Below are 27,487 nucleotides of genomic sequence, written 5' to 3'. Positions count from 1 at the left end.
GCAGGAATAAAGTGACTCATCAGTTTGCTGTTGCCCTTTCTTTTTCTTACTCACTCAGCAAATATTTACTTGCTGCCCATACTCTTTGGACTCGAAAGAGGAAGGCTGAGGGAAAACAGTCACGGCGGCAAGCAGTCAGGGTCCGCTCCCAGGTCCTTCAGGACTTCTGACCCTGTGTTGTTGTTTTCATACATGACGCAACACCTACTACTCTGCCTAACTAGGTTTTGTCTGAGGGCAGGGACATTTAGTATGAGTCCAAACTTTCCCGGCACCCGGTAGGTACAAAATCAATACTGCGGTGTTGGCAACGCCTGGATTCTAATCCCGAGTGCCACTGACTCACGTCTTTGAGACAGTACGTTGCTTTCCTTCGCTCACCCTTAGTGAAACACGAACGGTGGCAAAATCCTAGGTGGAAGAGCTGGTGGATTAATTTCAAATATCCCAGACTTCAGGGGAAAGAAAATACTGGAAATCTTTGCTAAAGAGTCAACACTTCCTCACCCTGGGCTACCACTCCTTCTCCTCCCCAGTTGCTCTCTTTTCTCCCAAATTCCCCTCTAGAGGGCACGCAAGCTCTTCGGTTCTCGTGCCTCACTTCCGATTGCCGTCATTCTTGCTTTTACGCATGCGCACACTTCCCTACCCGGCGCCGAAACCCCCGTTTTGGTGGCCCAGCCGAAGCTGGCGCCCACGACGCCTGCGCAACCTCAGCCCCGCCCCTCCTCCGCCGTCCCCGGAAACGCTTCCTTCCTACGCAGCCGCGGCAGGCGCCCGGGTCGCAGGAGCTTTGCCTCTCTAGGCTGGTAGGGCCTCTCCTCCATGGTCCTGTCTGTCAGGACTGTTTCGGGGGTCGGCTGGTGAGGCAGGCTGGGCCGCGCTCGGACGTCTGGATCCTCCAGTCGGTCGCTGGTGAGTGAACCCCAAGGGAGCCTGAGTACGGCCTGGGCCCGAGCAGTCGGACGGGCAGGATTTCCCCGCACTCCGGGAATGGGTCTGTCCGCCCCGCCCTCCCCCGACACCCGAAATGGGCTCGCCCCCTCCGTCCCAGTCCTTCCTCCCTGGCTGGGTGGTGTTGCCATGGTGACGGCCGCCAAGCTGAGGCTCGGCTGTGTCCTCGCAGGTGCCGGGGCGTCCCGGAGCCCATGGCTCGGCAGCTTTGACTCAGGCCCCAGGCGGAGGCAGAGCCCCGCGGGCCGGCATGGCGGGCCAGTTCCGCAGCTACGTGTGGGACCCGGTGCTCATCCTGTCGCAGATCGTCCTCATGCAGAACGTCTATTACGGCTCTCTGGGCCTGTGGCTGGCGCTGGTGGACGGGCTGTTGCGCGGCAGCCCCTCGCTGGACCAGATGTTCAACGCCGAGGTAGGGTCCTCGGGCGGGGTCTCGGCCTCACGGAGTGAGCTTTGTGGCACACCACCCCTGGGCTCTAGACCTGGCTGGGCCACCTTCTAGCTTTGTGGCTCTGGAGAATGGATCGCACCTTGCTGAGCCTCTGCTGCCCCATCTGTAAAATGGAATGGCTGATAAGAGAGAGGCTGAGTTATGATTTAATACAAAGGAAAGGGGCTGGGTGTTATAACAAACAGGCCAGCGTTCTAGGCAACCCGATACATCTCCTTTCTGACACTCTTGAGAAAGTGACTTCACTTCTCTGAGCTCCAAGATTCTCAGGTGCCAAATTGGGGAAGGGGATGGGTAAAAGAGTATTCAAGGAGGCGTAATGGAAACTGCCTGGACTTTGAAGTCAGGCCTCCGTTTAAGTTCCACTGACTAGCTGTGTGACTTGAGGCAAGTGTCGTCCTATTTCTGAACCTCAGTTTTTCTGTTTGCAAAATCATGAGACCAATAACAGAGAGGTCATGGACTGCAGTACAAAGAGCCTGTACTTTTGTTTCAAAAAGGCTAAGTATTCAATCTGGGCCCAAACATACTAGCTATGAGATTTTGGGCAAGTTGTTTCACCTTTAGGAGCTGTTTCCTCTTCTGGAAACCAGACAGAATAACCCTCAGCAAAATGTTATGAGGTCCAAAGGAATAAGAAAGTACTCTATAAGGTGTAGTGGGGGCCTCAGAGGTGTCTGCATCTGAGAGGCAGCTGTGGTGTCTGGTAATGAGCACTGTACTTGAAGCCTCGAGACCTGGGATGGAATCTTTACTTCTGTTGCTTATGCTCTGTGTAGCCCTTGGGTAAGTTCTATCCAAAAAGAGGTAAGAGTAACAACAACAAAAGTAATAGCTCTGTGAGGTTGTTTTGAGGATAATATGAAATTATGGATATCAAAGGCCTTTGCATACTGAAAGCGTTGTGCAAATGTTTGGTATTCAGTAGTATTTCGTCAAGAGTGGTGAAGGTCGCACACCCATAGGTGCCCGGCAGTCCCCTCTTAGTAGCCTGTGTCCTCCTGAGAAGGGTATTGGGCATCCTGCACTTTGTTGAAGGGCCATCTCATGCACACACAACCTGAATTCTAGACCAGGGGTGGGTCAACCTTTTCTTAAAGGATGAACTAGTAAAGATTCTAAGTCATAACTACTCAACTTTGCCATGGTAGCAAAAAAGGAGCCATAGACAATACTAAGTGAATAAGTGTGGCTGTGCTTCAATAAAACTTTATTTGTCAAAATAGGTGCCTGGCTCCTGGGGCCATAGTTTTCTGAGCCCTGTTCTATACCTTGCTCTTGCTTTTTACTTACTATATCACTTTGGGCAAGTTACTTAACTTCTCTGAGCTTTTATTCCTCCTTTGTAAGATGAGAGTTCATAACGCCTTCCTGGCTGCTGTGAGATTCAAATGGGATGCCATAATGGATGTTTGTGAAAGCACCTTGTGGAAATAGGCTGTCATAGAGATGAAGGGGCATAGTGTCTTCTGTGCTCTGGGAAAAGTTCCTTAGGAGGCTGGCTGAGGTCCTGGAGCCCGGGGCTCTACTAAGTCATTTCTCCAGTATGTTTCCATTTGTGATTCCCCCTCAGATCCTGGGCTTTTCAACCCCTTCAGGCCGGCTCTCCATGATGTCCTTCATCCTCAACGCTCTCACCTGGTGAGTATCACCAGTTTTGCTGTCCAGCTTTTGGGGTCTTAGCACTGGAACTAACTTCCTAAATTTGGACATGAGACAGGCTGGCATTTGTTCCTGGGGAGGAGACTAAAGTGGGTGGCAGAGGCCAATTCTGGGACTGACTCCATCACAGGGCTCCTTTCATCGCTGTTTGAACTTATCTGGAAAGCTCTGTGTCACTGTGTGCATGCTGCCTGTGGGACAGCATCTTTCTCAGATCACTTCCCTGATGTGGAATGAGGTGAGGAAAGGATCAGATTGAGAGTCAGGAGAACTGAGTTCTATTCTTGGCCCTGTGACACTAGCCAAGTTACTTCCTTCCTCTCTGGGCCTCTGGCTTCTCATCTGTACACTGAAGGGTTTCACTAAGTAATGCCTAACATCACTCATGACCATTACCTTTCTCTTGAGAGGCAGGTTAGCATAGATTAAGATCTCAGGCTCTAAAGGCAGACACACTTGGCTTTGAACCTCAGCTTTACCACTAGTCTAGTGACTATGGACAAGTTAATCTGTCTAAGCCTCAGTTTTGTCATCAGTAAAAATGAGGCTAATAATATTACCCATTTCATAGTTGTAAGGATTAAATGAGCTAATTCATGGAAGTACTTAGAATAATACCTTACACATTACTACTTTTGACCTTACACTGGGGGTTGACAATTGGTGGGCTGACTCCAGTTTGGCTCCCAGATATGTCTGTTTGGCTTACACAGTGTCAGTACATGTATGGTGTTTAAAACATTTTTCCACTTAGTTGAAAGGATATTTTATATTAAAAAATCCAGACTTCTAGCTTCTCTTGAAAAGTGGGAGGATTGATTCTAGGCCAGACTTCTAGCATGCTGATTTGCCCAGCTGCAAGTAGCTCTTGTTTCCACTTTAGATGGAACATGTATGCTTCATTGTGCCTCAATCTCCACCAATTTCTAGGATTTCCCTGAGTGACAGTTGCCATTTATCATCAAGCTCGTACTTTTGTTTTTCTTCTACCCAGCCTGACTCACTCTCAGCATTACTTGCTAGGTTCCTCTGAGCATCTAATAATGTAACCCTTGCTTCTCACTTATCTCGCTTGCTTCTGATCTCTATGCTGTCATCCTAATTGTCCCCACTCCCCACATAACCTAATCTAAGGCCAGGACAACCCAGTGACAACTCACTGCTGTCCTCTCCCCACAGTGCCCTGGGCTTGCTGTACTTCATCCGGCGAGGGAAGCAGTGTCTGGATTTCACTGTCACTGTCCATTTCTTTCATCTCCTGGGCTGCTGGTTCTACAGCTCCCGTTTCCCCTCGGCGTTGACCTGGTGGCTGGTCCAAGCTGTGTGCATTGCGCTCATGGCTGTCATCGGGGAGTACCTGTGCATGCGGACGGAGCTCAAGGAGATCCCCCTCAACTCAGCCCCTAAATCCAATGTCTAGAATTGGGTCCTTTGGACACCCTGCTGGGCAGTTGTGCCCCCCCCAACATGTTGGGTTGCTCAGACCTTCTAGATGAGGTCCAGCCCAGGTCTGAGAGGAACCCTGGAAATGTGAAGTCTGTTGGTGTGGGAGAGATAGTGAGGCCCTGTCAAGAAGGCAGGTAGCAGTCAGGATCACAGCTACAAGAATGGCCTCGTCTGCTGAAGCCTTGGTATGTGGGAGGTCAGCAAAGGGACCTCTTTCAGGGTAATAACAGAATTGGAACCATGTCACTCTTGAGCCATCATACCTGTCACCAGCCTGTTGTTTTAAAAAAGAAAAAAATCAAGGATATCTGATTGGAGCAAACCACTCTTCTAGTCATCTGTCTTATCTCCCTAGGACAGCTGTTATCTTTGTCATGTTGCCGAACCGCAGCTATTCTGTTTGGAGAATCACTTGGTGCCTGGATTCATAGCCACAGAAAAAGATGTAGGTGCAAAGTATTAGGCTGCTCTCAGGGAGAGGACAGCAGATGGAGGCAATCAAGCACAAAGAAAATGCACAGCCTGTGTCCTGCTACATGCATGTGTGTGTGCACCCATGAACCCATGACTGACTTCCAGTTTTCTCTACTGGGTCCCCACCCTGCTGCCAGCTTTCAGCATAATAGGCCTTAGGACCCAGAGAAGAGTCCCAGCATTGCTCTCAACCTAACCCTCGCAATAGAATCTCTGGGAATGATCAGGCACCTCAGCTCCCACTGACGTCAGTTCTGGCAGTAGGTCCTTTTTCCTGACTTATTTGGAATTCTGCAGTGGGAGGGGTATGAGGGGCGCACAGAGACAGGAAGCCCAATCTTCCAGCTCAACCTGCACTGACAGGGCTGAGGGAGATAGGAATTTGCTGTTAAGATTTTTCTTGGGAGTGGAGTGTCCTCTGTGAGGGGCTTGCAGCTGTCCTTCCTATGTACATAAATACAGTATTTTCCACGGTTCTGCCTGTACTTACTTTGTAATGCCATGGGTGGGACTGTGAGAGATCAGCATAGCCAGGCAAGGGAGCTGTAGATAAAGAATTATTAGGTCACCTTCTCTTCTAGATCCAGATTATTCCTCCATTTGGTTAAAATATTAAGTGCAGGGAACTCCTGTGTCCCACTCCCTCCACCTGCAGCCTCCTCTACTATATCTTGGGTGAACCGCCATGACTCTCAGGATTCCTTTCTCACTTGCTGGTGATTTCTGAACATGTCCAGTGGAATGCACTGGTCTGTACCTACTTCTGCATTGAAACCACTGGTGTTCCTATTTGAGTTCTCTGGAGTCTGCCCACGAGAGCTGTCAGTTCTCAGCTTTTAATGTTAGGGCTACACAGATGAGTTTTGCATCTCCCCAGGAAGCCTTTCTAACCTCCTAGCCCCCACCCCTCCGGAGTAGGGTGTTGAGGCTGACAAGATGAAGGTTTAAGAGTGAATGTGCCTGGGCAGAGGCTTGGGAAAGTTCTAGGGTGAGGCACCTCCGTAACTCAGGGTGCTCTGGCTAAGTTGGAAGCAGCTTTATAATAGATTCTGATCCTGGCTGCAGGGTCCTGGAGGCAAGACCAGCTGAGATGACTTCCCCTAGGTTGCTGGATTTTTCTCCAGACACCACAAACACTAAAGGCACGTGACTGACTATTTTGAGAAAGGCATCATCACACTTATGGCTGCCATCTCCCTTGGTCACCTGTGGTGGTTGCTCCAAGGGTGATGGCATACCTCTTTGGGGGTTTCCTTCAGGAGCTTGCGCTCTTCTACGTATTTCCTGAGATGACAAATCTTTTTTGGATACTGCTGAAAGTCAGGAGAGCCAATTTAAAAAAAACAAAACACAATGACTGAGCCGAATGATGGGGTAAAAACATGTGACCTTCGTTATTTTATATATATATATATTTATAAAGTAACAATAAAAGCAGTATCTAGAGGCAAGTTCCAGAGAGAATTGGGCAATGGCAGTGATGTCATTTTATTAATAAATAACATCTATTGAGTGCTTAACAGATGTCCACCAGTGGGCTAAGTGTTTTACATCTTCTTGCTCACTTAATCTTAACAATTTTCTGAAGTAGAAAATATTTTCTGTATTTTACAGATGAGGAAACTGTAAGGAATTTCCAAAGGTTACATGTTAGGAGCTGGCAGAGCCAGGATTTAGGCTTCAGTAGTGACATTAATAAACTTTCTGAAGACTTTAAATAGTTCAAGGATGTGTAAGTTCTTATTGGTTAAATAACCTATCACCTTATAATCATAATTCCACATCCTGCTATACTGTTTTAAATACTAAGGGTGTATACTGCTTTATAAAATTTTACTAGCTTTCCAAGAAAAACTGATATACATAAAATATGGTCACAGATTTCCAAGTGAACAGAGGAATGTAGGAAGTATTTTTATTTCCAAAGGATAAAGGAAAGTTACATCCACCCCACCACTGAGTTGTATCTTTTGACTTTCTAGGGGTCTGAAGTCTGGACCTCTCTTTATCCCACCCACTACCTGAACTCAGGCCATTTGCAGAGAAGTGGAGACTAGTGCATAGCAAGTGCTCAGAATAGTTTATAAGTCGCAAGTAGGATGGGAAAGGAGAAAGGAATGTGTAGCTCTGAGGGTGTCTCTAACTTCTAGTTCTAGGCAGTCCTGTCCAGATCAGAGCCAAATGGGGCCAGATGGCAGTCAGTAGACACTAGGGGGTGGGGTGGAAAGCTCCAGGTCCCCATGAGTCCTATGGAGAGCACAGCTCAAATAGGCACCCCTGGAAGCAGTTTCTTAGACTTTAGACTCTTCCTTCAGTGACTCCCAGATCAGGGTAGCTTCCTTCTAATAGTCCCAGAAGGCAGTCAGAGTGCAGGCAAGGAGCTCCTGCCCAAGGACAACAGAGCCTCAGGAGCTGGGGAAGTAGAGGCAGATTCAAGGCACAAGAGCGGCCCTCTGTGGAGAGGGACTTAAAAGCCACTGTTGTGCTTGAGGCTTTCTGTAGGAAATTAGTGAAGGGTGGTGCAAACAGCATTGAGATGAGGGGGTAGAGAGTTTTAGTCCCTGCCCTGCCTCTACCTGGGCAAGTCAGAATTCTAGGGCTCTAATATGGAAGGTTTTGGGGGGTTGTAATGGATTGCAGAGTTAAGTCCTGGAGTCCCATTACTAGCTGTGAGACCTTGGATAAGCTACTTAACCTTTCCCTACCTTGGTTTCCTTGTTTGTCAACTGAGGGTAATAATACTTCCCTGAGTGGTTGTGAGGATTCGCTGAGATGTCATGTGTAAAGCACTCTGTACTGGGCCTGGCAGTTATAGGAAGTGATCCATAAATCTGTTATAGTTACTGCCCCCTCCCCCCCAGTTGTACAGAGGACATACCTTTCTTCTGAGCCAGCAAGTATTGGGCTCCTATGTGCCGTGCACTGCAAAGTGACTTACATATATTTTCACTTAACCCAATGAGATAGGCACCATTATTTTCCTCATTTTGCAGACAAATCGAGGGTAAGGAGCTAGGCCTGTCTGCTTCTATAGCTTCATGTTTTCATGTTCCAGTCATGTTTGAGTGGTACATGATCCAGACAGGGAGAGGAGCAGTCTCAGGAATCCAGATGCCATTCTAGCAAAAGATTGTGAGCATAGGATTGGATTTTTAACAAGCAGCTAGTTCCCTTTAGTGGGCAGTTAGGCAGGTGCTCATAAGTGAGAAATGGCCAGTACCAGCCTTGGGGCTTCGTTATGGTGCAGGGCCACGGAAAATGGCCAAACATTTGTTCAGTACCCCACAATCAGTACCCCTTGCCTACATCAAGCCTGATTTTCTCAAAACCCTCTGGAATGGATATTAGTATCTCTATTTAATAAACAGATGAAATAGCCTCAGAGACTTGTTAAAAGCCACTCAAACACTTTAATCCCCCTCCCTGACCAGTTAGCTGTTAGGGAGCCATTTCTGGGATGGTTTCTAATCCTTGTTGCAGCCTCTTGCCCAAGTCAGGATCTGAGCCCAGAAGAGGAGCCACAGATTAAAGTGGTTAAACAAAGGGTGGGTATAGTGGGGAGCCCCCAATTGTGGGATTGTGGTAGGCAGATTGCCTGAGGACCAACTGCCAGTGCAGGTGGGGAGAAGGTTGGAAGAAGTGCACCTGCTAGGAGTCACTCATGCAGGTGGCCTGCATCCTTGCTCCCCTGAGGTGCCCTGGCAAGGTTGGGGCCCAGCCTGGGCACCCAGGTTCCTGTCTTCTTCATGCCATTCCCTGTGGGCAGTTCTGTCTCCTCTAGGGCAAAGCCAAAGCTGCTGATGTTTCCGTGCCCCCAGTTGGGGTTCCCTGGGTAGGCCCCCACAAAAAATAGTGCAGCCCCCCCCAACAGTTTTTTTGGTTTGAGCTGGGAGGCACACTGCCTGGACCCCAGCCTGCTGAGAACCTGCTGTGAGCACAAGACAGAAGTTCACCGCAGGTGGGATGAAGGAATGGAAAGTGCTTGAGAGGAAAGATCCAGTAGAGGTTATTTTCGAAGTTTGATGAGATTGATGATGTCCAGCAAGGGAACCAAAATGGAGACTCAGGAACTGGGCTGGGATGCAAGCTGAGCCGGAAAAAACAGCGTAAAGTGGAGGTTACTGGGTGGCTGTCACATGGAAGTGGTGGGGGCTGGGGATGGGCGGTGGGAGGGAGGGAGGGGGGGTGCGGGATGCACCATAGCCTGCAGCCGGGAGGGAGTGCTGCTGGGCCACCTTACCCCGGCAGAGCCATGCACCACAGAGCAGCCGGTGTAGGGCACCCAGGCTGTCCCGCTGCCCCAAGGGAAGCACACTCCATTTTCTGCTGGATGCTCGGTCATGGTGCTGAGCAGCAGTGGGGTAGAAGATCAAGAGTGGAGAGTTCAAGGGGAACCCCTCCCATGCTTTTCCCTCTCTCCCAGTCTGGAGATCTCGCTCCTTCACTGCCTGGCTCCTGGGGGTGGGGTGAGGTGGAGTGGGGGCTCTGCGTCCCTGGATGGCTCCGCTGCTTTCCTTCAGGCAACACATCCTGCTTCTAGGGGAAGGAGTACTGAGGATTATAGTCTTCTTTCCAGAAAGCCTGGGCTTTCCTCTTCCCAACCACATGTTCAGGGCCCTATACCTTCTACTGACAGGGTGACTCTGACCGGATGGGTGGACTTAGGGTTGGATGATGTGCCATGTGACATGAGAGCAGTAGGAACATAGTACCAAGTTCCTACTGCTTTCCGTGATCTGTGACTCAGGTGGGGCCCAACGACACCCTTTTATTGACACCAGAGCTGAGATAATCAGGGCAAAATGCATGTGCATGACAGGCTGGATGGATGCTCCCTTGGGCCTCTTTCCTTTCTTCGGAAAAGGGAATGGGGAATAGCCAGGAGATTAGAGTTCTTGCTCCATGCCTCCTAGTGGTGTGAGCTTGGGCAAGTACTTTCCTTCTCAGCACCGTGGTTTCCTTTTCTCCTGGGCTTGAAAGGCTATTGTGAGGCATCTGGCATCCAGGAAACACCCAGAAAGCACCCAGGAAATGTTCCCTTTCTATGACTTCATAGAGTACACCACTCAGGAGGCCAGTTAGGGGTCGTGGGGAAGGGTGCAGCCCTCTGGCTTCTTTGTTCCAGGTTCTAGACTGACCTTAGGGGCCTGGCAATGGGGTGGAAGAAGCCTGAATTCTTGATGCACACTTTCCCCCCACCTCCACAGAGGGCCTCTCTTTCCAGGCTTTCTAGCCCCAGGCAGACAAGCAGAGCTAGCGGAAGTATTCTTCAGTGCCATATGGCAGGTTTTATTTGTATACTTCCAAATTTTCCCGTCCAACTCTCCCATTCAGATGATTGTACAATCTCCTCTCTGTGCTCACACTCTGGCTCCCATCCGAGGTCACACCACCTGCGAGCAGAGACTTCAGTGTCAGGAGATAAGAGCACCCCCAGGAGGCGCTGCCGTCTAGGGAGAGGGCTTAGGGACAGGGCTCTGCAATGTCTCGCAGGTTGGAGATGTGGGTTTTGTGAAGGGGAAGCCGCCTTTTCCACTGGACTTCCAAGCCCATCACCCCCTTCCTTTTTGGGGATCTGAATTCTCTCTCAGAGGGCCTGGAGTATTTTCTTTCTTTTTCATGCTAAGGAACTTTTTCAGGGTAAATTAATTTGAAGCATGAATAGAAAAACAAATGGAGAGGTGACTTGGTCCGAGAGGGGATGGGAAGTGGCAGAGCCCTACTTGACCACATCACTTCCCCCAACATTTAGAAATTCCTGAACTGCTTACTCAGACTTCTGTGAGATTCTGAGTCGTAGCAGTTGTGGCCCCTCATGAGGCCTCCAGCCAGTGGGATGACCACCCACCTCAGAGGCCACACTCCCAGAGTGTGCCTCTCCTTCCTTAAGTGCCCCTAGTTGGATCCTGAGAGGCTCCGTTCTAGCCACTAGGCTGGTGTGTGGTCTTGGTCAATGACTTCCCCCTCTCTGAGCTTCCCTTTCTAGTCATGAAGGTGAGGCCTCCCAGCACTGCCAGCCACAGCCCCCAAGACCGTATTCTGAGCCCTCTGATTCTGGGGCCCAGCTCTGGACCTGGCTTGGGGCCCGTATCTCACCCTGGCCTGGCAGTGGCGTTGTCACATCCTGTATGGATGGCACATAGGCAGCTCAAGTGATGCAGAGCAGAAGCGGGTGCAGCAGCGCTTGATGCAGCGCAAGGTAGATGACCTGCACATCACCCGGGGTCCTGGGAGATGGATTCGCGTGGGCAGCCCCTCAAACCAGCTCCCCTGCTCAGCTACTTCCAGCTGCTCCGTGTCCCCATGGTGGGTCTTCAGGAAAACAACTCCAGGGTCCCTAGTGGGTAGTTGCCTCCCCCAGGCTCCAGGGCACGTGGTCAGGCCATGACCCCTCGATGACTCTGGGACCTCAGACTCCACCTGTTCTTCTCCCTCTGGCACCACTGCACATGATTTCCGAACCTTTTTCCTCCCCGGCATCCCCACCTTGGCCTTCGACTCCTTAGGCTTCCCTAAGTTCTTGGACTTCGTTTTTTTCTTGGAGCACCTAGCCTTCTGGAGCTCTTCATTGTTCTGATCCACTTTATTGCAGACAGTGTTGTTCCTGGAAAGGAGAATAGCAGTAAGTAGAGCAGGACCGAGGCCTGGTCCTCTAGCCTGGCCCTGAGACAGCTGCTGTGCAGCCAGCTCAGGGGAGCCTGTGAAGAAAGCTAGGAAGGGCCTGAAAAGGAACTTCTCTACCACCCAGAGGCCTTGCACCTCAGGGCAGGGGATGTGATACTTATTGGCAGCAAGGATGTGAGAGGTTGGGAAGGCAAAAGGTGATGACTAGTAGCAGGTAGGACACCTGGGAATATTGATGGTCCGCACCAGCCATAGGTCAGGGTTCTACCTGTGCGGATTCCACTTGATGGGGTGAACTAGTCCAGTGTTTTGTTTTGGTTTTCAAATTGTGTTCCAAGAAGCCTGAGGATTCTAAGGAATTCCCTCCTCCCCCCAGGGGCAGGGTGAAGGTAAGAGACTTTCCCCCACAACAACACAATTGGGACTTGGGGACAGATTTTGAAGAGAGGTTCTGCTGCTTTATTTTTTATTATTATTATTTTTTTATATATCTTTATTGGTTTCAGAGAGAGGAAAGGAGAGGGAGAGAGAGATAGAAACATCAATGATGAGAGTCATTGATCAGCTGCCTCCTGCACGCCCCGACTGGGGATCGAGCCCACAACCCGGGGTGTGCCCTGACTGGGAATTAAACCTGATCGCCTGGATCCTAGGTCGACGCTCAACCGCTGAGCCATGCCCAGCCGGGCTCTGCTGCTTTAAAAGGGTTAGAAAACTATGGGACTGGATGATCCTGACCCTCTGGCTCAGTGTTTCCTGATTGCCTGCATCTAGGAGGCCAACTTAGGGAGAGGAGCCCAGAGAGGAGGAGTTATCCAGAGGTATTAAATGCTGGAAAGGATGTGTAATAGATTGGGTCCCCTGCAAAGTGGTAGCACCGTCCTAGCTGAGTGTGTGGAGGGGGGTGAGGCCTTGGGCTCAAGATAAGGACACTACTGATAATGGTAATGGCCAGCGTTCACTGAGTGCCCACTATGTGTGTGGCCTGGGACCTCACAACAGTCCTGCACGGTGGGCAGCAGTGAAGCGGCAGAGTGGCTTGGAGAACACAGGTTTTTGCCACAGACAAGCTGGGATCAAATTCGCTTCTGCCTCTTCCCATCTATGTGATTTGGGGCCAGAAATGTAACCTCTCACAGCCTTAGTTTCATCATCTGTAAAATTGGGATAATTCTGTCTCCCTAATAGAATTATTGTGAAGAATAAACTAAATGGGAAAATGCTTGTAAAGTACTTAGCATAGTACCTGGCCCTTAGCAGGTGCCTAATAAATGTGAGTTTTCTTAATATTCTGATGAGACTAATAAGGAAACTGAGCCTCAGCAAGATGCCTAGTCTTCAGGTGAATGTAGGGGTTATGTTGACCTGAGAGGGGGAGCAGGAGGGGTGCCCACGGTGCTCAATGGTGCAGGTGGTAGTTAGTCCCATAACTGCATGAGTATGACCATGGTTATGATCACAGCTCTGATGATAGACAGGAATGGTTTCAAATTCTTGCTCTGCCACTTACCAGGTCAGATAACTGGGACAAGTCAGTTCATCTCCTGAGCCTCAGCTTTTTATTAGTAAAATGGAGGTCATAAATACCTTTCTCCCAGAGCCTTTGTGAAAATTAGGTTTCTAAATTCTTTAGCACAGTGTCTGTTCCTAGTAAAGATAGCTGTTGGGGGCGTGAGTGGCCTGAGCTCACCTAGAGGCGTTCGGGAGGACCTTCTGAACTTTGAACAGTGAATTCCAACACATTTTTGCCAGGTTATGCAGTTCTTGGATCCGGGGGTTCGAGCTCTTGAGTAACCTCAAAAGCGACAAGTTTTTTAACACCTGCCAGAGTAGAGAAACCAGAAAAACAGACACTTCAGTTCTGCGATAGCCTCCCACTCCCCATCCAGACTTTGGTTCAACTCAGCCTGGTGACTTTCCTGGATCACTGAACTATGGCACCCAGAAGCAGTACTGCACGGGTGGCCAGGCTTTCCTCAGCTGGGACCAAAATGGAGCCTCTTACCATTTAAGTCTGTTCCTCTCAGTCCATTTATTGATAAGAAGCTGCCTATTGTCTTGTGCTTCCTTATGTTGCATCTGGGAGAGAGGGAGCGATAACCCTACCCCCTACCCTCTGAGTGCCTCCATTAGGCCTCTCCATTTGGCTCAGCATGATTTCACCAACCCTAGACCGAGAGTTATCTCGCTTCTGTTTGGTGGCAGAAATGGGGAGACCATTTTAACTCTTCTGACCTCCCTTCACCCTTCAGCGCTCCCTTTCCCTCCACCTGCCCTGGGTGTGGTTGGACTCTTTGTAAGACCCCCTCTAGGTCCAGTCCCTAGTCCAACCTTGAAAACCACGCTATTCTGGGGCCTCTTCTTTGCTGATGGACTCATGCTGGGGCTGTGAAGGATGCCTCAGACAGATGGAGCAAGACTGGTACCAGGCACTGCCTGAGCCCTGCCCCTCTCAGTTCAGCCAGCACGCAGGCTGGGCATTGGTATGGTCATGCTGCAGCTCCCAGGGAGGGGAGCTGTGACATCACTGAAATATATGACGACAGCAGGGCTGGGTCTCCAAGGAGTATGTGTGGCAGGGGTAGAGGGTGAGGAAGAAACTCCCATCTGCAGAGAAACCTGGTAGGTGCCAGGCAGAGGCATATATTGTTACGACCTCCCTGTGAGGTAAGAGGATTATTCCCTCTTTTTAAATGAAGAAGCCAAGGTTCAAAGAGGTTAAATAATTTATTCAAGGCCATAAGTTGGATAATGGTAGAGCTGGAAACCTAAGGTGTGACAGTCAACCCATGAAACCAGGGGTTCCCACCTATGGTTATCTATTATTCTTTCATGTCACATGTGTTAACTGTGCCCCGGCTACATGTCAGGTGTTGTTCCAAGTACCAGAATAAAAGAAAATTTCTACCCTTAAGGAACTTACCTTCCAGTAGAGGGCAAACCAAACAGTGTGTGTGCTTGTAAATGTTCAATAATTGGCTCTCTAAAACAAAGTGTGCGTATGTGTGTGTTTATTATAAATTTAACTAATAGACATCTAAAGTAATGAAATTTGACAATACTTTTTATTGTAAATTCCATAGTCAGCTGATTCATACAGAATACTCTCCTTGAATTGTGCCTAACTCTTGTATCCATAGCCAAATTATGGTTGTAATGGATGAATGTAGTTCCAACATGAATGTTGGTATTTTCATTTATACTAAGAGAAGAAAGTGAAAAAATGAAAGAACAACAATGTTGGAATTCTACCCATTCATCAATGACATGATCAACTTATTTGCTGAATTAGATCATAGTTTTCAAATACTGGAAGTATATTTCTTATTTTGGGGTGTGTGCGTGTGTTGCTATTTCCATGTAACAGCTGTAGACAGAACACATATTTACATTTAATCTGCATTATCAACATCTCCATTACTTTCTCAAGGCTAGACCAGGGGTCAGGAAATTTCTCCTGTAAAGGCCATATAGTTGCAACTGCTCAGCTCTGCTCTTGTAGTTTGAATGCAGCCATAGATAGTATGTAAATGAGTAGGCATGGCTGTGTTGTAATAAAACTTTATTTACAAAAATAGTTGGTGGGCTGGATTTGGTCCATAGCCAATCCCTGGTCTAGACATCAACAAAATAATAAATCAAACCTGATTTACCACATTTACCTATGTCTGTGCTGTAAATACTCCTTCCACAGCTGTTTTCAAGCTACCAATGTGATGTCACTGAAAGCAGAGCTGAACAGAAATGGAGAATACCATACCATTATATATTATATATTTCTACAGATGTACACTCTCAAGAACATAGATCATAGTAAAAGGCAGTAAAAAGATTAGAAACTGATGAGTTTGAGCATTTTCATCTTTGTTTTTAATATCATTAATTAAGCTTGTATAATTTAATTTTTTTTTTTTTAATCCTCACCCAAGGATATTTTTTCCATTGCTTTTCAGAGACAGTGGAAGAGAGAGAGAGAGAGATTGATGTGAGAGAGACACATTGATTGCTTGCCTTCCTCCTGCACACTCCCCAACAGGGCCAGGGATTGAGCCTGCAACCGAGGTTTGTGCCCTTGACTGGAATTGAACCTGAGACCCTTCAGTCCAAGGGCCAACGCTCTAATCATTGAGCCAAACCAGCTAGGGCTGTATAATTTAATTTTTAATAATGGCTATGTTTAACAACCAGCCAGCAGAGTTCCTGAAAATGTAAGAGGCTTTTGTGAGCCCTTATGAGTCAGTTCCAGCACACCACTTTTCTGTCAGATGGAAATAAGTATGTGGAGAAAATTTAACAGGGCAGTGGGGAACAGGAGAGCAAAGACAGAAGCTTTGCTATGTTAAAAGGACAGAATGGAAAAGATTCCCCAACAAGATGAGATCTGAGAAGAGACCTGAGGGAAGGAAGGGAAGGGGCATGGAGAGTGCCAGTGGCAGGAGATGAGGGCAGAGACGGAGCTGTGGTGAAGGGTTGGGACAGATGAGGTAGACTTTAATAACTCTGGCTGCTTTGAATAATCTGCCTAGGTGGCTGCATTAGAATAATCAGCTTCTCAGGTACCACCCAATAGAGTCAGCCAATCTGATACCCATCCAAGTGTGGGAACCACTTCATATCATACAGCTTCTAAGGCAGAGAGATGTGCACGCATAGGGAGTGCGTAGCTCCACCTTTTAGGAGTGATGAACCAAGCTTAGACTGCAGACAGTTTCTTACATGTAAATGTCCTTTATCATTGGGGTGGGGAGAGCATCATGTGTGAGGCTAAATGTGCTGTGGCCTAGGGAAGAAACCAGGAGGTGACTTGGGAGGGAAGACACAAAGGACAGCCTCCCTTCTCCCTCCTGTCTACCCCAGTACTCCTTGGCCACTCTGCCTGCTCAGGCATCCCTCTTCTTGCCAGCACAACTTCAGCTCACATCAGCTGGACTCTCCTGGACCCTGGTGGGCTGCATTAGAAGCATATACACCTGCCAGTCAGCCCTGGCTGCCAAGGGCTGGGGACCCATTATGTCCTTGTACCAAGAACAGCAACATCAGAAGCAGAGCATGCCTCCCTCAAGAAGCTCAGAGGCCCAAGGGAGAGGTACCTCTAGAATATGGGCTTCTCAAAGTCTATTGCCCAGTTCTAATGCCACTCCCATACTTTAACTTTTTTTAAATATCTTTATTGATTTCAGAGAGAGGAAGGGAGAGCGAGAGAGAGATAGAAACATCAATGATGAGTTGTCATTGATTGGCTGCCTCCTGCCAATCGAGCCCACAACCCAGGCATGTGCCCTGACTGGGAATCGAACCGCAATCTTCTGGATGGATCCTAGGTCAATGCTCAACCGCTGAGCCATGCCCGGCCAGGCACCACTCCCATACTTTAGAGTGCTGTGACAGCAACCCTCTGCCCCAGTGCCATGTTATCTATTGCTACACAGCAAATTTTTCCAAAAGTTAGTAGTTTAAAACAAGAAGTATTTATTACCTCAAAGGTTTTGAGCATCAGGAATCCAGTAATGCTCTAGCTGAGTGGTTCTGCCTCAGTTTCTCATGAGGTTGCTGTCAAGCTGCTCTGTTATTAGATATATACACATTTGAGGGCTGATGAACCTGTTTCCATGCTCACTCATGTGGTTGCTGGCAGGCCTCTGTTCTCTTCCGGCTCTTGACTGGAATCTTCAGTTCCTTGCCATGTGGGCCTGTGGGGCTGTTGACAGTGTAGTAACTTGCTTTCCCAAGAATGAGCGATCCAAGCAATAGAGAGGACACCCAAGATGGAAGTTGTGGTCCCTTTTTGTTTTTATAAGTCCTAATTTTGGAAGCGATATATACCATCATTTCTGCCATGTCTTATTGGTCACATAGAATAACCTTGATACAGTGTACGAGAGAACTATACAAAGGTCTGAATGAACAAAAGGCAAGGAACATTAGGAGATTTTAGGTGTCTGGTTGCTGCATTTCAATTTTATTCAAGATATTTTTGTAATTTCCTTTTCAACTTCATCTTTGACTAAGGGATTATTTTGAATTGTTGTGTTTTATTTCTAAGTGTTGTGCTGTTTTCCAAGTATCTTTTTGTCATTATTTATCTTTTAGTTTTTTTAAAGTCATAAAACATATTTTGTATGATTTAAATTCTTTTAAATTTATTAAGGTTTGTTTTTTGGCCCAGAATATGATGTATCTTGGTGAATGTTTTGTGTGTGGATGAAAAGAATGTTCTATAGCCTTAGATTTTTAACTGTGTTATAGATTTTTCTTTCTTATTCTACATACATTCATTTTTATTTAATGTATTTTTGAAGCTGTTATTAGTTATATACACATTTATGATTGTTAATTCTTCTTAGTGAATTGAACCTTTTATCATTACATAATGTCTCTCTCCATCCCTGGTAATAGTCCTTTTTTTGAAGTCTACTTTTTCTGATATTAATACTGCCACTCCAATTTGCTTTGATTAGTGTTTGTATGGTATATCTTACTCCACCTATTTACTTTTAACTCATATATTTCTTTATAGTTAAATTGGGTTTCTTGTAGACAGCACATTATTTCCTCTTGCTTTTATTCACCCAATTTAGTAATTGGTCTTTTAATTGGTTGTTACTACATTTGGATTAAAACCTCCATCTTACTATTTGTTTTATATTTTTTCATCTGTGCTTTCTCCTCTTTTTCTTCCTTACTTTGGTTTGATTATGTTTTGTCAGGGAAAAACCTTAACGTCATGGCTTAACCTCATGGGTACCAAAAGTAGACAATGAGACTTACTGTATCCAGTCAAGACAGTTTATTGCTCATGGCACACCAGACAACATGAATATCAGCATAGTTTTGTGTTGGTTCCCTCAACTCTAAGTCCAGCAAGTGATACAGTGGTCCTAGATGCACAGTACACACACAGTGGGTTTGCATTGTGGCTGAGAAACCCAAGTCCAGCACTTTTATAGCAAGCAGTAAACAAGCCTGCCTTTGTTTGAGAAAGACATGATCTCACCTCTCAAAATTGCCAGCTGTATTAACATTCCTGAGCCAAGGGTCCAGGTGAAAGAGAAGTCAGGGCCTTGCAATCTTGACATACGTAACTAGTCATATTGAACACAAAGAGGCCCAGGTAGGATGCATTCCAATATTTTTATGATTCCATTTTATCTCCACTATTGGCTTGTTGGTTATACCCCTTAAAGATTGCTGTTGTTTTTTTAAGTGGTTGCCCTTGTATTTACAATATATAGCTTTAATTAATCAAATCAATCTTCAAATAATATTATACCACTTCTAATATAGCATAAGGACTCTTTAACAGTATATTTCCAATTCCTCATCCCATCATTTTTTACTATTGTTTTTGTCATACGTTTTTCTTTTATATATCTGTGAACCCACAGTGGATTGCTATTCTTTTGCTTTATATTGTCTATTATCTTTTAAGGGATTAAAAAAAGAAAAATGTTTTATATTTACCTTTATTCCATCCATTTCCAGAGATCTTCATTTCTATAGTAGATCCAGGTTTCTCTTTGGTATCATATTCTTTCTGCCGCTAGAACTTTCTTTACTATTTCTTCTAGTGCTGATCTGCTGGTAATGAATTTTATTTTTGTTCATCTGAAAAAAGTGTATCTCCTTCAAGTATGCAAGACATTTTTGCTGGGTATAGAATTCTGGGTTGACACTTTTTTCTTTCAGCATCATTCTATTTTCTTCTGGTCATATAACTTCTCTGGTGAGAAGTCTGCTTTAATTCTTACTTTTGTTCCTTTGTAAGTAGTGTGCCTTTTCCCTCTAGATGCCTTAATGATTTTCTCTTTATCTTTGGTTTTCAACAGTTTGAATATGTAGATAGGTGATATTGTGTGTGTGGGGGGAAGGGTATGCATTTTTAAATGTATCTCTTCTCCTCTGGGACTCAAATTCCACATTTGTTAGCTCTTGGATGTTCTGTTCTGGTTTTTTTTTCCTGTTTTGTTTTACTTCACTCTTTTTTCTCTTTCTCAGTTTGGGTGGCCTCTGTTGACCTATCTTCAAGTTCACTGATTCTTTCCTCAGATGTGTTAAGTTTACTGATGAGCTTGCCAATGGCATTCTTGATCTTTGTTACGTGTTTTAAAAATTCTTAGAATTTTCCATATGACTTTTTTTTTATAGTCTCCATCTCTCTGCTAAAATTCCCCTTTTGTTTATGCATATTGTCCACATTTTCCAATGGAGCCTTTCACATATTGTTATAATTGTTTTAAATTCTCTGCTCAGATAACTCCTTCAGTCTGGTTCGGTTCATTACTTTGTCTCTTGACAATAGAGCTGTGTGTGTGTGTGTGTGTTTTGTTTTTGTAAAGTTGCTTTTTTATGTACGTATTTTAATTTTTTTATTGATTTCTGGACATAATGTGTAGAACAGTAGAGACTGAGGACAATGTTATTTATGCCTATAAATTGTCATATCTCTTCTTAGTCCGTTAGTGTGGAGGACTGAGTCAATCTTGTGAGGAGTTGAACTAGATTTAGGTTTTGTTGTTTCCATGATTACTTGTAGTATCTGCTAGCCACACTAGGGCCTTCAGCAATTCAATAAAAACTGTAGCTGAATTCTTCTTACCTACTTGTGTAGAGACCTTGTCTTCTTCCTGCTTCATAAGTGTGCCACTGCCTGCATCCCATTTCTCCTTGGAGGCTCCTGTCCTTCTTTGGAATTCAGGTTAATTGGTTATTCTGCAACCTCAGCTCTCTGATGGATTCAACAAAAGTTATAAATTTATGGATCATCTAACAATTTAAAGAAATTATTAATGTGGGAGTGATGCTCTTCTCAGCTTTCTGCATCCTAGACAGAAGCTAGAAGTCTAAGCCATCTACTTTTTCACCTCCTTTTGCCATCCACATCTAGGTCCACTGCCTGGGTCTTTCTCTTGGCTGACACTCTTCCAGGATCGCCCCCTAAATTATTTCTAGCTTGGATGCTTTCTTCCTCCTCAACCCTTTCATCTGGCAAATATCTGGCAAAGAAAAGGGACAGAGGTTCCTGATCTGTCACCATCTTGGGGACAGCTCAAAATAATCCATGGAGTCCTGTTCCTAGGGATGAGCCTGAAAAAGGGGGAGATGACTTTGTGACCTGAGTTTTTATCCACTGTACCCCTGACTTGGCCTTACTCCTTTCTGCTAGGAAATGGAACCAAGTATCTACTCCATCCATTAATGAGGAATGAGAACCAACTGACCAAAACATTTATCTGGAAGATGAAAACTGCAACAGGTCAAAGAGAAACAGGCCAGGAGTAGTGGTTATAACTACAGTCTCTGGAGGCAGCCTACCTGGGTTCAGATTCCAGCTCCTTCACTTACTAGCTGTATGGCCTTGGGCAAGTCCCTTCACTTCTCTGCATCTTAGTTTCTGTATCTGTAAAATGGAAATAATAATAATATCTCACAAGATTGTTAAGAGGATTAAAAGAGTTAATATAATAAGCTCTGTAGAAGTATTAACTATTAGGGCGTACTTTTATAATTTCAGAAATTCGCGGAAGAAAGCAGTTTCTTCTCTGTTTCAGAACCCATTACAATCGAAACAGCTAATGTTTATTGAACATCTCCAAAGAGCTCGAGTCCTGTACTAAGCATTTTATATGAATTATCTCAGAAGAGGTAGGGGTCAAGCCTTCCTATCTATTTGGCAAGGAAATCCAGGAGCAGAGAAATTAAGTGTTTACACAGCTGACTTGATGCAGAGCTAGGTTTACAACCCAAGAGGGTCTGACTACCATGCCTGTGCTCTTAACCACTGCACTCCTTTCTTCCCACAAACTAGTTTCCTTGCTTGTAAAATAGTGGGAAAGCTGCTTGCTGTTTTTATCTCACAGAGTTGTTTTGAGATCCCAATAACAACAGAAGAGGCAGTGCTTTAAGTATCTGCATAGAGTACTGGTCTCCTGAATGGAGACCTGAATGTGTCATGAATTTTCACACTTCCATTCCTTTCCCCCTCTTCTCTGCTTGTTGAACTAATTTATTCAAAACTCAGCTCAGATATTAGGCCTAGATATTATTCTGACAAGGGAGGGGTTTAAGCAGAGGGTGACATGTCAAACTTGCATGTTGAAATGACTGACTGCTGTGTGGGGAATGGGGTGTAGCAGGCCAGAGTGAGGATAGGAAATCCAGCTAGAAAGCTGTTGCAGGAGTCAAGGGAGATGGTGGTGGGAGCAGAGAAGAATGGTGGATTGGAAAGATATTTAGGAAAGAGAATCGACAGGAAATGAAGATGCATTTTAATGAGGGCAGCGAAGGAAAGGGAGGTGACAAGGACGAGTCCTTAGTTCTTGGCTTGTTCAAGGGTGTTTGATGTTCGTTGAATGAATAATCAAGTGACCCCACCACAGAAGCATCTCTAACAGACACCTCGGGCCGCCAGCCTTCCCCACCACCCTACTCCCCGCGGCTTCTGGAGCTACGAGCCCGAGAGAAAGGGTGGGAGGGAGGAGGAAGAGAATGGGCGGCCTCTCTGACCGAGAACTGCTAGACTGGACACTGGCACTCGTCTGAGCCAGGAGGCGCTGCGAGGAGGCCAACCTTTCCCCTTTCAGCCCGCAATTTGCGCCTCTGCCCCCACCCCCGCCCGCCCGGGCCTGCCGCGCCCCTTAGCACCTCGCAGGAGTTGGCTCCTCGCTGGCGTCTAGGGGTGCGGCGCAGCGGCCCACCCCTCTAGCTCTGACCCGCCCCGTCCGGGCGCCCACCCCACCCAGTTGGCACTGCCCAGCCCCCGACCCTGGAACCAGGGACTGCCTGGTGAGTGCCAGGGTAAAGGGGTCCTCCAGCCCAGCGCACCAGCCCTGATGGGCGGCACCGGGTCGGTGCCCTCCCCCTCCCGCCGGTCCTCAGCTTCTCTTCCCCGGCCTGCGCCCTCCTGAGATGTGCGCCCATCAACGTGCGAGTGTGGCTGCGGGTGCAGTGGTGCGGGTTCGTGCTGGTTGCTTCGGGGCTTCCCGGGAGTCCGAGAGCAGCAAGTGTGCGTGGGCCGGGAGTCGCGCGTGTTCCCGCGGCGGGTCTGCGCCGGCAGCGGGGCGCGGCTAGTGGAGCAGAGCGTGCGGAACCGGGCGCACGGGCGGAGCGCGGAGGGGCAGGCTGGGCGCCGGGAGGAAGGATGCATGCGGGCCGGCAACTTTTCTCCCGCCCTCGAAGTACAAGCTTTGGCGCCCGTAGGGGCTCCCCCGGGACCGCCCGGCGAAAGGCGAGCGCGTGTGCCCGCCGCCGCCCCTCCCCCACTTCCGCCTCCCGCCTCTTCCTCGTTCCCGGCTCCCAGGGCCGGTGCGTCCCGGGGGAGACCCGGCGCAGCCCCACCCCGGCCGGCGCGGCCCGCTCCCACGCCCCCGCCGCCGTCTCGCCGGAGCGGACAGACTGAGTCAGCCGGGGCGCCGGCAGGCAGGTAGGGGCTCCGCGGCGGCGGGGGCGCAGGTGCTGCGGGAGGGCGGGGGGGGGGGGGGCGCGAGCTGGGGCAGAACGGCCCCGGGGAAGGGGGCCTGCGTCGCCTCCCCCTTTCCCCCGCGGACACGGCGCGTCCCTTTTTAGGGCATTCTTTCGCTCTCTCTGACTACACTGCGGGTGGGGCAGAGACCAGGAGGGCGCTCTCCATTTCACTGGTCCCCTGGCAGGCTCCTGCCCCCAGATCTTTTCACCCCTGTCCCCAGCACCTCTAGTCGCATAAACAACTCCCTTCTCTCCCTCACTCGGCTCTGTAGACCCCCCGGGGGGCAGCTCCGTCCGTCTCTTGAGGTTGATGGGGTTGGGGGAGGGGGAAAAGAGGGGCTGTCCCAGAGCCCCTGGTCGCCGTCACTCCCCTGCGCTCTCGTGGCCCTCCCCCACCCGCTGCTGAAGCTGTCGGCCTCAGGGGCCCGGGTATTTTTAGCGTTGTGACCTGGGCCGCAGATCTGAGCCTTTCCCAGGAATCGGCGTCAGCGCCTTGCTCCTCCATGGCCAGCCGGCGGCCACAGGGTCCCCCCACACTTCCTTGGCCCTGCCTGGTCCACTGGGTTTGGGTCCCTCGCCGCTGCCCGAGCGCCTGTGGAGCTGACCAGGGTCTTGAATACACTGAGCACAGATGAGGCGGGGAAAGCAGTCTGCGGAGGAGGCTGATCTGGCCCTCAGGTTAGATACTTCTCCCTTGCCTCCGGTGATGGGCTCTGAGCCGAATGCCTGGAAGGAGACTGAGCGAATGCGAGTGAATGCCCAGGGCCTGGCCTGGCCCAGAGCTTGATGTTCTGGAAAGCTCTCAGCACTGGGGGCCTGGTCTGAATTGGACCCACTGACTAGGGGAGGATAAGACAGTGAGATGTGTCAGAGAACATGTATGTTAGAGCAGACATCAGCGCAAATAAAGAGCTGTGGGAGTGCTGAGAAGAGACAGAGCGCCCGCATAAGCAGTGACTTGTGTTTGAGGCAGGTAGGATGATTATGCCATTTTCAGATGGGGGGACTGAGGCCAAGTCTGGAAGTAAGGTCGGTGACTTCAGAGCAGGGTTGGGAGGGGATGGAGGTGAAGGTGAATGGGGTATGTGAATGTAGAGAGAGAGAGGAGGGGAGACTTTTGTCTGGATTTTGAGGAATGGGCAGGAACCAGAGCACTAGAGGAAGAGGACCTTCCACCCTGAGATGGCCTCTGAGGAGAGGCAGGTCCATTAAGTGACAAATGCCTCCTCTATTTGGGCTGGAGCAGTTTCTCCAACCCCTCTCAGATGGGCATGATTCTGAGACTTGGCCATTGGCTCTGTCTGTCCCCTGAACACAGAGGAGCCTCTCTTGCCGTGCCTGGAACTGGCATCCCCTTTGTGGAGCTAGGTTCAGCCCCGCCTCCGTATGAGACTTGAAGTTTGTGGTAATAGACTTTGTTTTAGGGAAGGGAAAGGAGGAAGCCAAGTCCAGAGGTGTCCGGGCTGGAACCAGAGGCCTCACTGCTGGGATGCTGGCTGCAGTGGGGCTCTCCAAGCTCAGTCCCCCACTGCATTGCCTCTCAGTTTCACAGCTTCATCTTCCACCCTCCAGGAGCTGACATGGACCCAAATCCTCGAGCATCCCTGGAGCGCCAGCAGCTCCGCCTGCGGGAGCGGCAGAAATTCTTTGAGGACATTTTGCAGCCAGAGACAGAGTTTGTCTTCCCACTGTCCCACCTGCATCTCGAGGCACAGAGACGTAAGTTCTAAGTCCTGGGGAGAGGGACTGGGATAGGGAGAAAGCCTTGTAGATCCAGAATCTTGTTTTCTTGGCCCTCTAAACTTCTATTTCTAGACCTGACAGATATCTCTGATCATCCTATCTGCTTCAGTCTGTATCCTCCTGACTTGCCCCCTTCTTGATCTACAGCCCCCATAGGTAGTATATCATCCATGGAAGTGAATGTGGACACGCTGGAGCAAGTGGAATTTATTGATCTTGGGGATCAAGACGGAGCAGATGTGTTCTTGCCTTGCGAAGACCCACCGCCAACCCCCCAGACGTCTGGTATGCTAATGTGCTGAGACTTGGGCACCAGTTAGCTGGAGCCGGATGTTGGGGTTCTGAAGTGTGGCTGCAAGACTGGGGAAGTAAACCCACAGGGGCTGGAAGTGGGCGTTTCTACCAATGAAACAGCTGTCTGATTTTAGGGAAGTTGACCCTGAGGACAACTTGGCTATGGATGCCCAATCCAAAATTCTAGGAATGCCCAATCCCCACTCCCCTGTAGCCTAATTAATTTTACATTTATAAAATTAATGTAATTAAAATTATATACAAATGTAATTTTTACATTAGAGAACTTAAGCAATTTTAGTCATCTTAATAATATAGTATTTGTTGAGCACTTTATAAAGTTTCTAATACTGTACTAAAGTACTTTACATATATTACCTCAATCCTTACAAATGTCCTATTAGGGTAGGTAGTATCTCCATTTTATAAAGAAGAATATTAGACTCAGAGAAGTTGTTACATAGCCAAAAAGTAGAAAACCTGGGTTCAGACCATGGCTTTCTGACTCCAAAGCCCATATACTTAACTTATAAGATAGATATTCTCTTACTTAAAACTGCTGCTATTAATCGATAGCCTACTACTATGTGCCAGACATTTTATAAACATTATTATATTTCATCCTCAAAACTCTTCTGGAATGTAGAAATCCCTTTTTTTACAGAGAGGGAGCAGAGTCCTTTCGAGTAAAAGTGACTTACCCAAAGCCAATAAGTAAATTAGTGACATAAGTAAAACTTGAAATCTTGAATTGATTGACTCGACTCTAAAACCCAGATGTGATCCCAGAAGTAGAAGGAGCTGGGAGTCAGAAGAACTGGCTTTTTGCTGGACTGGCTAAGTGACTTTGGACAAGTCCCTACCCCTGTCTGGGTTTCATTCTGTCCTGACCAGATCATCATCCTGAGAGTCCTCTGAAGCCCTGACCAGCTCTTCTCTCTGGGCAGGGGTAGACGACCATCTGGAGGAGCTGAGCCTGCCGATGCACACGCCAGACAGGACCACATCCCGCACCTCCTCCTCATCTTCTGACTCCTCTACCAACCTGCACAGCCCAAATCCCAGTGACAGTGGAGCAGACACGCCCTTGGCACAGTCTGACGAGGAGGATGGGGGTGAGGGAGGGGCAGAGCCTGGAGCCTGTAGCTAGCAGTGGGCCCCGACCTATGGACTGACAGAGCTGGCTATTCTCCACATGAAACTTAGGCCCAGCCAGAGCTCTTTGGGGAAGACCAGACTCTACTTGTAGTTGGGCACCAGAGGGAGGAAAGAAAGGTGGGTGGTGTGCCTCCCTGGGAGTGAACCCTCTCCTATTTTATTGCTAACCTCTTCCTGCTGCAACCCTCCCACTAGTAGAGCTCCTGAGGTAGAGCTTGCAAGCAAGGAGATGGAGATGAGGTAGGACAAGATGCCACTGCTTTTCTTAGCACCCCTTTTCCCCCAAACTACCCTTGCCATCTTCTAACAATCTCCTATACCAATGTCTCTAAACAGACATGAACTCTTTAGCACTCAAGTAAGGTGGTACTCCAACCATCCTGCTTCCTTATGTCCTTTTTTTGGAATAGGGCACGGTATAAATAATAAATGATAATATGCCAACCATTCCACTTCATTTTTCACGTTGCAAAGATATCATACCCACTGTGTTTGTTTAGTTCTGTAGCCAACACCATATCCCCCTGACGCATTTGCTCCATTTATTCTAGAAATATTTATTGCATACCTGTGCTGGTTATTGGGGATACTGTTTTGAATAAGACAGGCTGTATTCCTGCCTTCATGGAATTTATTGTCTCTGCAGGAGGAGATGAAATACCACAATTCTCAGTGCAGTAAGTAGCATGACAAGGAGCTACCCTGCTATCAGAAAATGGGCATCTTAACCTGGCTAGTATGGTTTGTTGAAGAGCTGATTTTGAAGCTGAAATCCAAAGGATAGGTAGGAGTTAGCTAGGTGGGGGCTGTATTCTAGGCAGAAAGAGCAACTTGGGAAAATTTTAAATGGAGAGAAAAGCTGTGAGGAGCTGAAAAATATTCAGCTTGGCTGAACTGTTGAACTTGAGGAAGTGAAGGGAGAGGTAAGATTGACAATGGTCAGGTCATAAAATGCTTAGAGCCTGTATCAAGTTTCAGTTTGACTGCAAGAAAAATATCAGTACCTTAAGATATAGATTTATGTCCTCATCTTAAAGAAGCCCAAAATACAGGGCTGTATGGCCACTCCCTCCTGGGATCAGGGTCCTGTTTGGCTCTTTTGTCAGCCATCCTGGGCATGTGGCTCGAATTCTCATTGATATTTCATGTCTAAGATGGCTGTTGAAACCCCCACCATCGTGTCCTTGAAACTGGCAGAAAGCAGAAGAAATTGAGGCGGGG

At 47.8% G+C, this 27,487-nt stretch overlaps 3 protein-coding genes across 4 annotated transcripts; 2 read left to right on the top strand and 1 right to left on the bottom strand.

Moving 5' to 3' along the window:
- The first annotated feature begins 757 nt into the window (after positions 1–757).
- Positions 758–6,705, top strand: SYS1 (SYS1 golgi trafficking protein). Its single transcript, XM_016204850.2, has 4 exons — positions 758–915; positions 1,127–1,366; positions 2,979–3,046; positions 4,247–6,705. The coding sequence occupies exons 2-4, from the start codon at positions 1,205–1,207 to the stop codon at positions 4,485–4,487; spliced, it is 471 nt and encodes a 156-aa protein (XP_016060336.2). The 5' UTR covers positions 758–915; positions 1,127–1,204; the 3' UTR covers positions 4,488–6,705.
- On the top strand, positions 2,986–27,079 carry DBNDD2 (dysbindin domain containing 2). Of its 2 annotated transcripts, none has more exons than XM_087818711.1 (4): positions 2,986–3,046; positions 24,644–24,790; positions 24,962–25,099; positions 26,056–27,079. In XM_087818711.1, exons 2-4 carry the CDS (start codon positions 24,652–24,654, stop codon positions 26,256–26,258), a joined length of 480 nt encoding a protein of 159 aa, XP_087674837.1. In that variant the 5' UTR covers positions 2,986–3,046; positions 24,644–24,651; the 3' UTR covers positions 26,259–27,079. The 2 variants fall into 2 exon arrangements, with proteins under 2 accessions (XP_087674837.1, XP_087674838.1); XM_087818712.1 differs by lacking the exon at positions 2,986–3,046 and adding an exon at positions 22,961–23,030.
- TP53TG5 (TP53 target 5) lies at positions 11,105–13,990 on the bottom strand. The gene is made up of 5 exons (XM_087818536.1): positions 13,943–13,990; positions 13,617–13,690; position 13,464; positions 13,302–13,432; positions 11,105–11,591 (listed from the first exon to the last, which is right to left on the bottom strand). The coding sequence occupies exons 1-5, from the start codon at positions 13,988–13,990 to the stop codon at positions 11,105–11,107; spliced, it is 741 nt and encodes a 246-aa protein (XP_087674662.1).
- Positions 27,080–27,487: the final 408 nt, after the last annotated feature.

Source organism: Miniopterus natalensis, chromosome 7, assembly GCF_054644295.1.
Source record: "Miniopterus natalensis isolate mMinNat1 chromosome 7, mMinNat1.hap1, whole genome shotgun sequence".
In the NCBI taxonomy this organism is placed as follows: Eukaryota; Metazoa; Chordata; class Mammalia; order Chiroptera; family Miniopteridae; genus Miniopterus; species Miniopterus natalensis.
The sequence above is the reverse complement of the archived record's forward strand: the minus strand, read 5'-3'. Positions and strand labels throughout refer to the sequence as shown.

Bases quoted from the DNA above. Each gene is read 5' to 3' on its own strand.
- DBNDD2 (XM_087818711.1), top strand. From the start codon at position 24,652: ATGGACCCAAATCCTCGAGCATCCCTGGAGCGCCAGCAGCTCCGCCTG. The intron at 24,791-24,961 runs GTAAGTTCTAAG...CTTGATCTACAG, and splicing joins GCATCTCGAGGCACAGAGAC to CCCCCATAGGTAGTATATCA. The intron at 25,100-26,055 runs GTATGCTAATGT...CTCTCTGGGCAG, and splicing joins GCCAACCCCCCAGACGTCTG to GGGTAGACGACCATCTGGAG.
- SYS1 (XM_016204850.2), top strand. From the start codon at position 1,205: ATGGCGGGCCAGTTCCGCAGCTACGTGTGGGACCCGGTGCTCATCCTG. The intron at 1,367-2,978 runs GTAGGGTCCTCG...ATTCCCCCTCAG, and splicing joins ACCAGATGTTCAACGCCGAG to ATCCTGGGCTTTTCAACCCC. The intron at 3,047-4,246 runs GTGAGTATCACC...CTCTCCCCACAG, and splicing joins ATCCTCAACGCTCTCACCTG to TGCCCTGGGCTTGCTGTACT.
- TP53TG5 (XM_087818536.1), bottom strand. From the start codon at position 13,990: ATGAGTCCATCAGCAAAGAAGAGGCCCCAGAATAGCGTGGTTTTCAAG. The intron at 13,691-13,942 runs GTTGGACTAGGG...CCTCTCTCCCAG, and splicing joins AGAATAGCGTGGTTTTCAAG to ATGCAACATAAGGAAGCACA. The intron at 11,592-13,301 runs GTGAGCTCAGGC...TCTCCTTTCCAG, and splicing joins GTCCTCCCGAACGCCTCTAG to GAACAACACTGTCTGCAATA.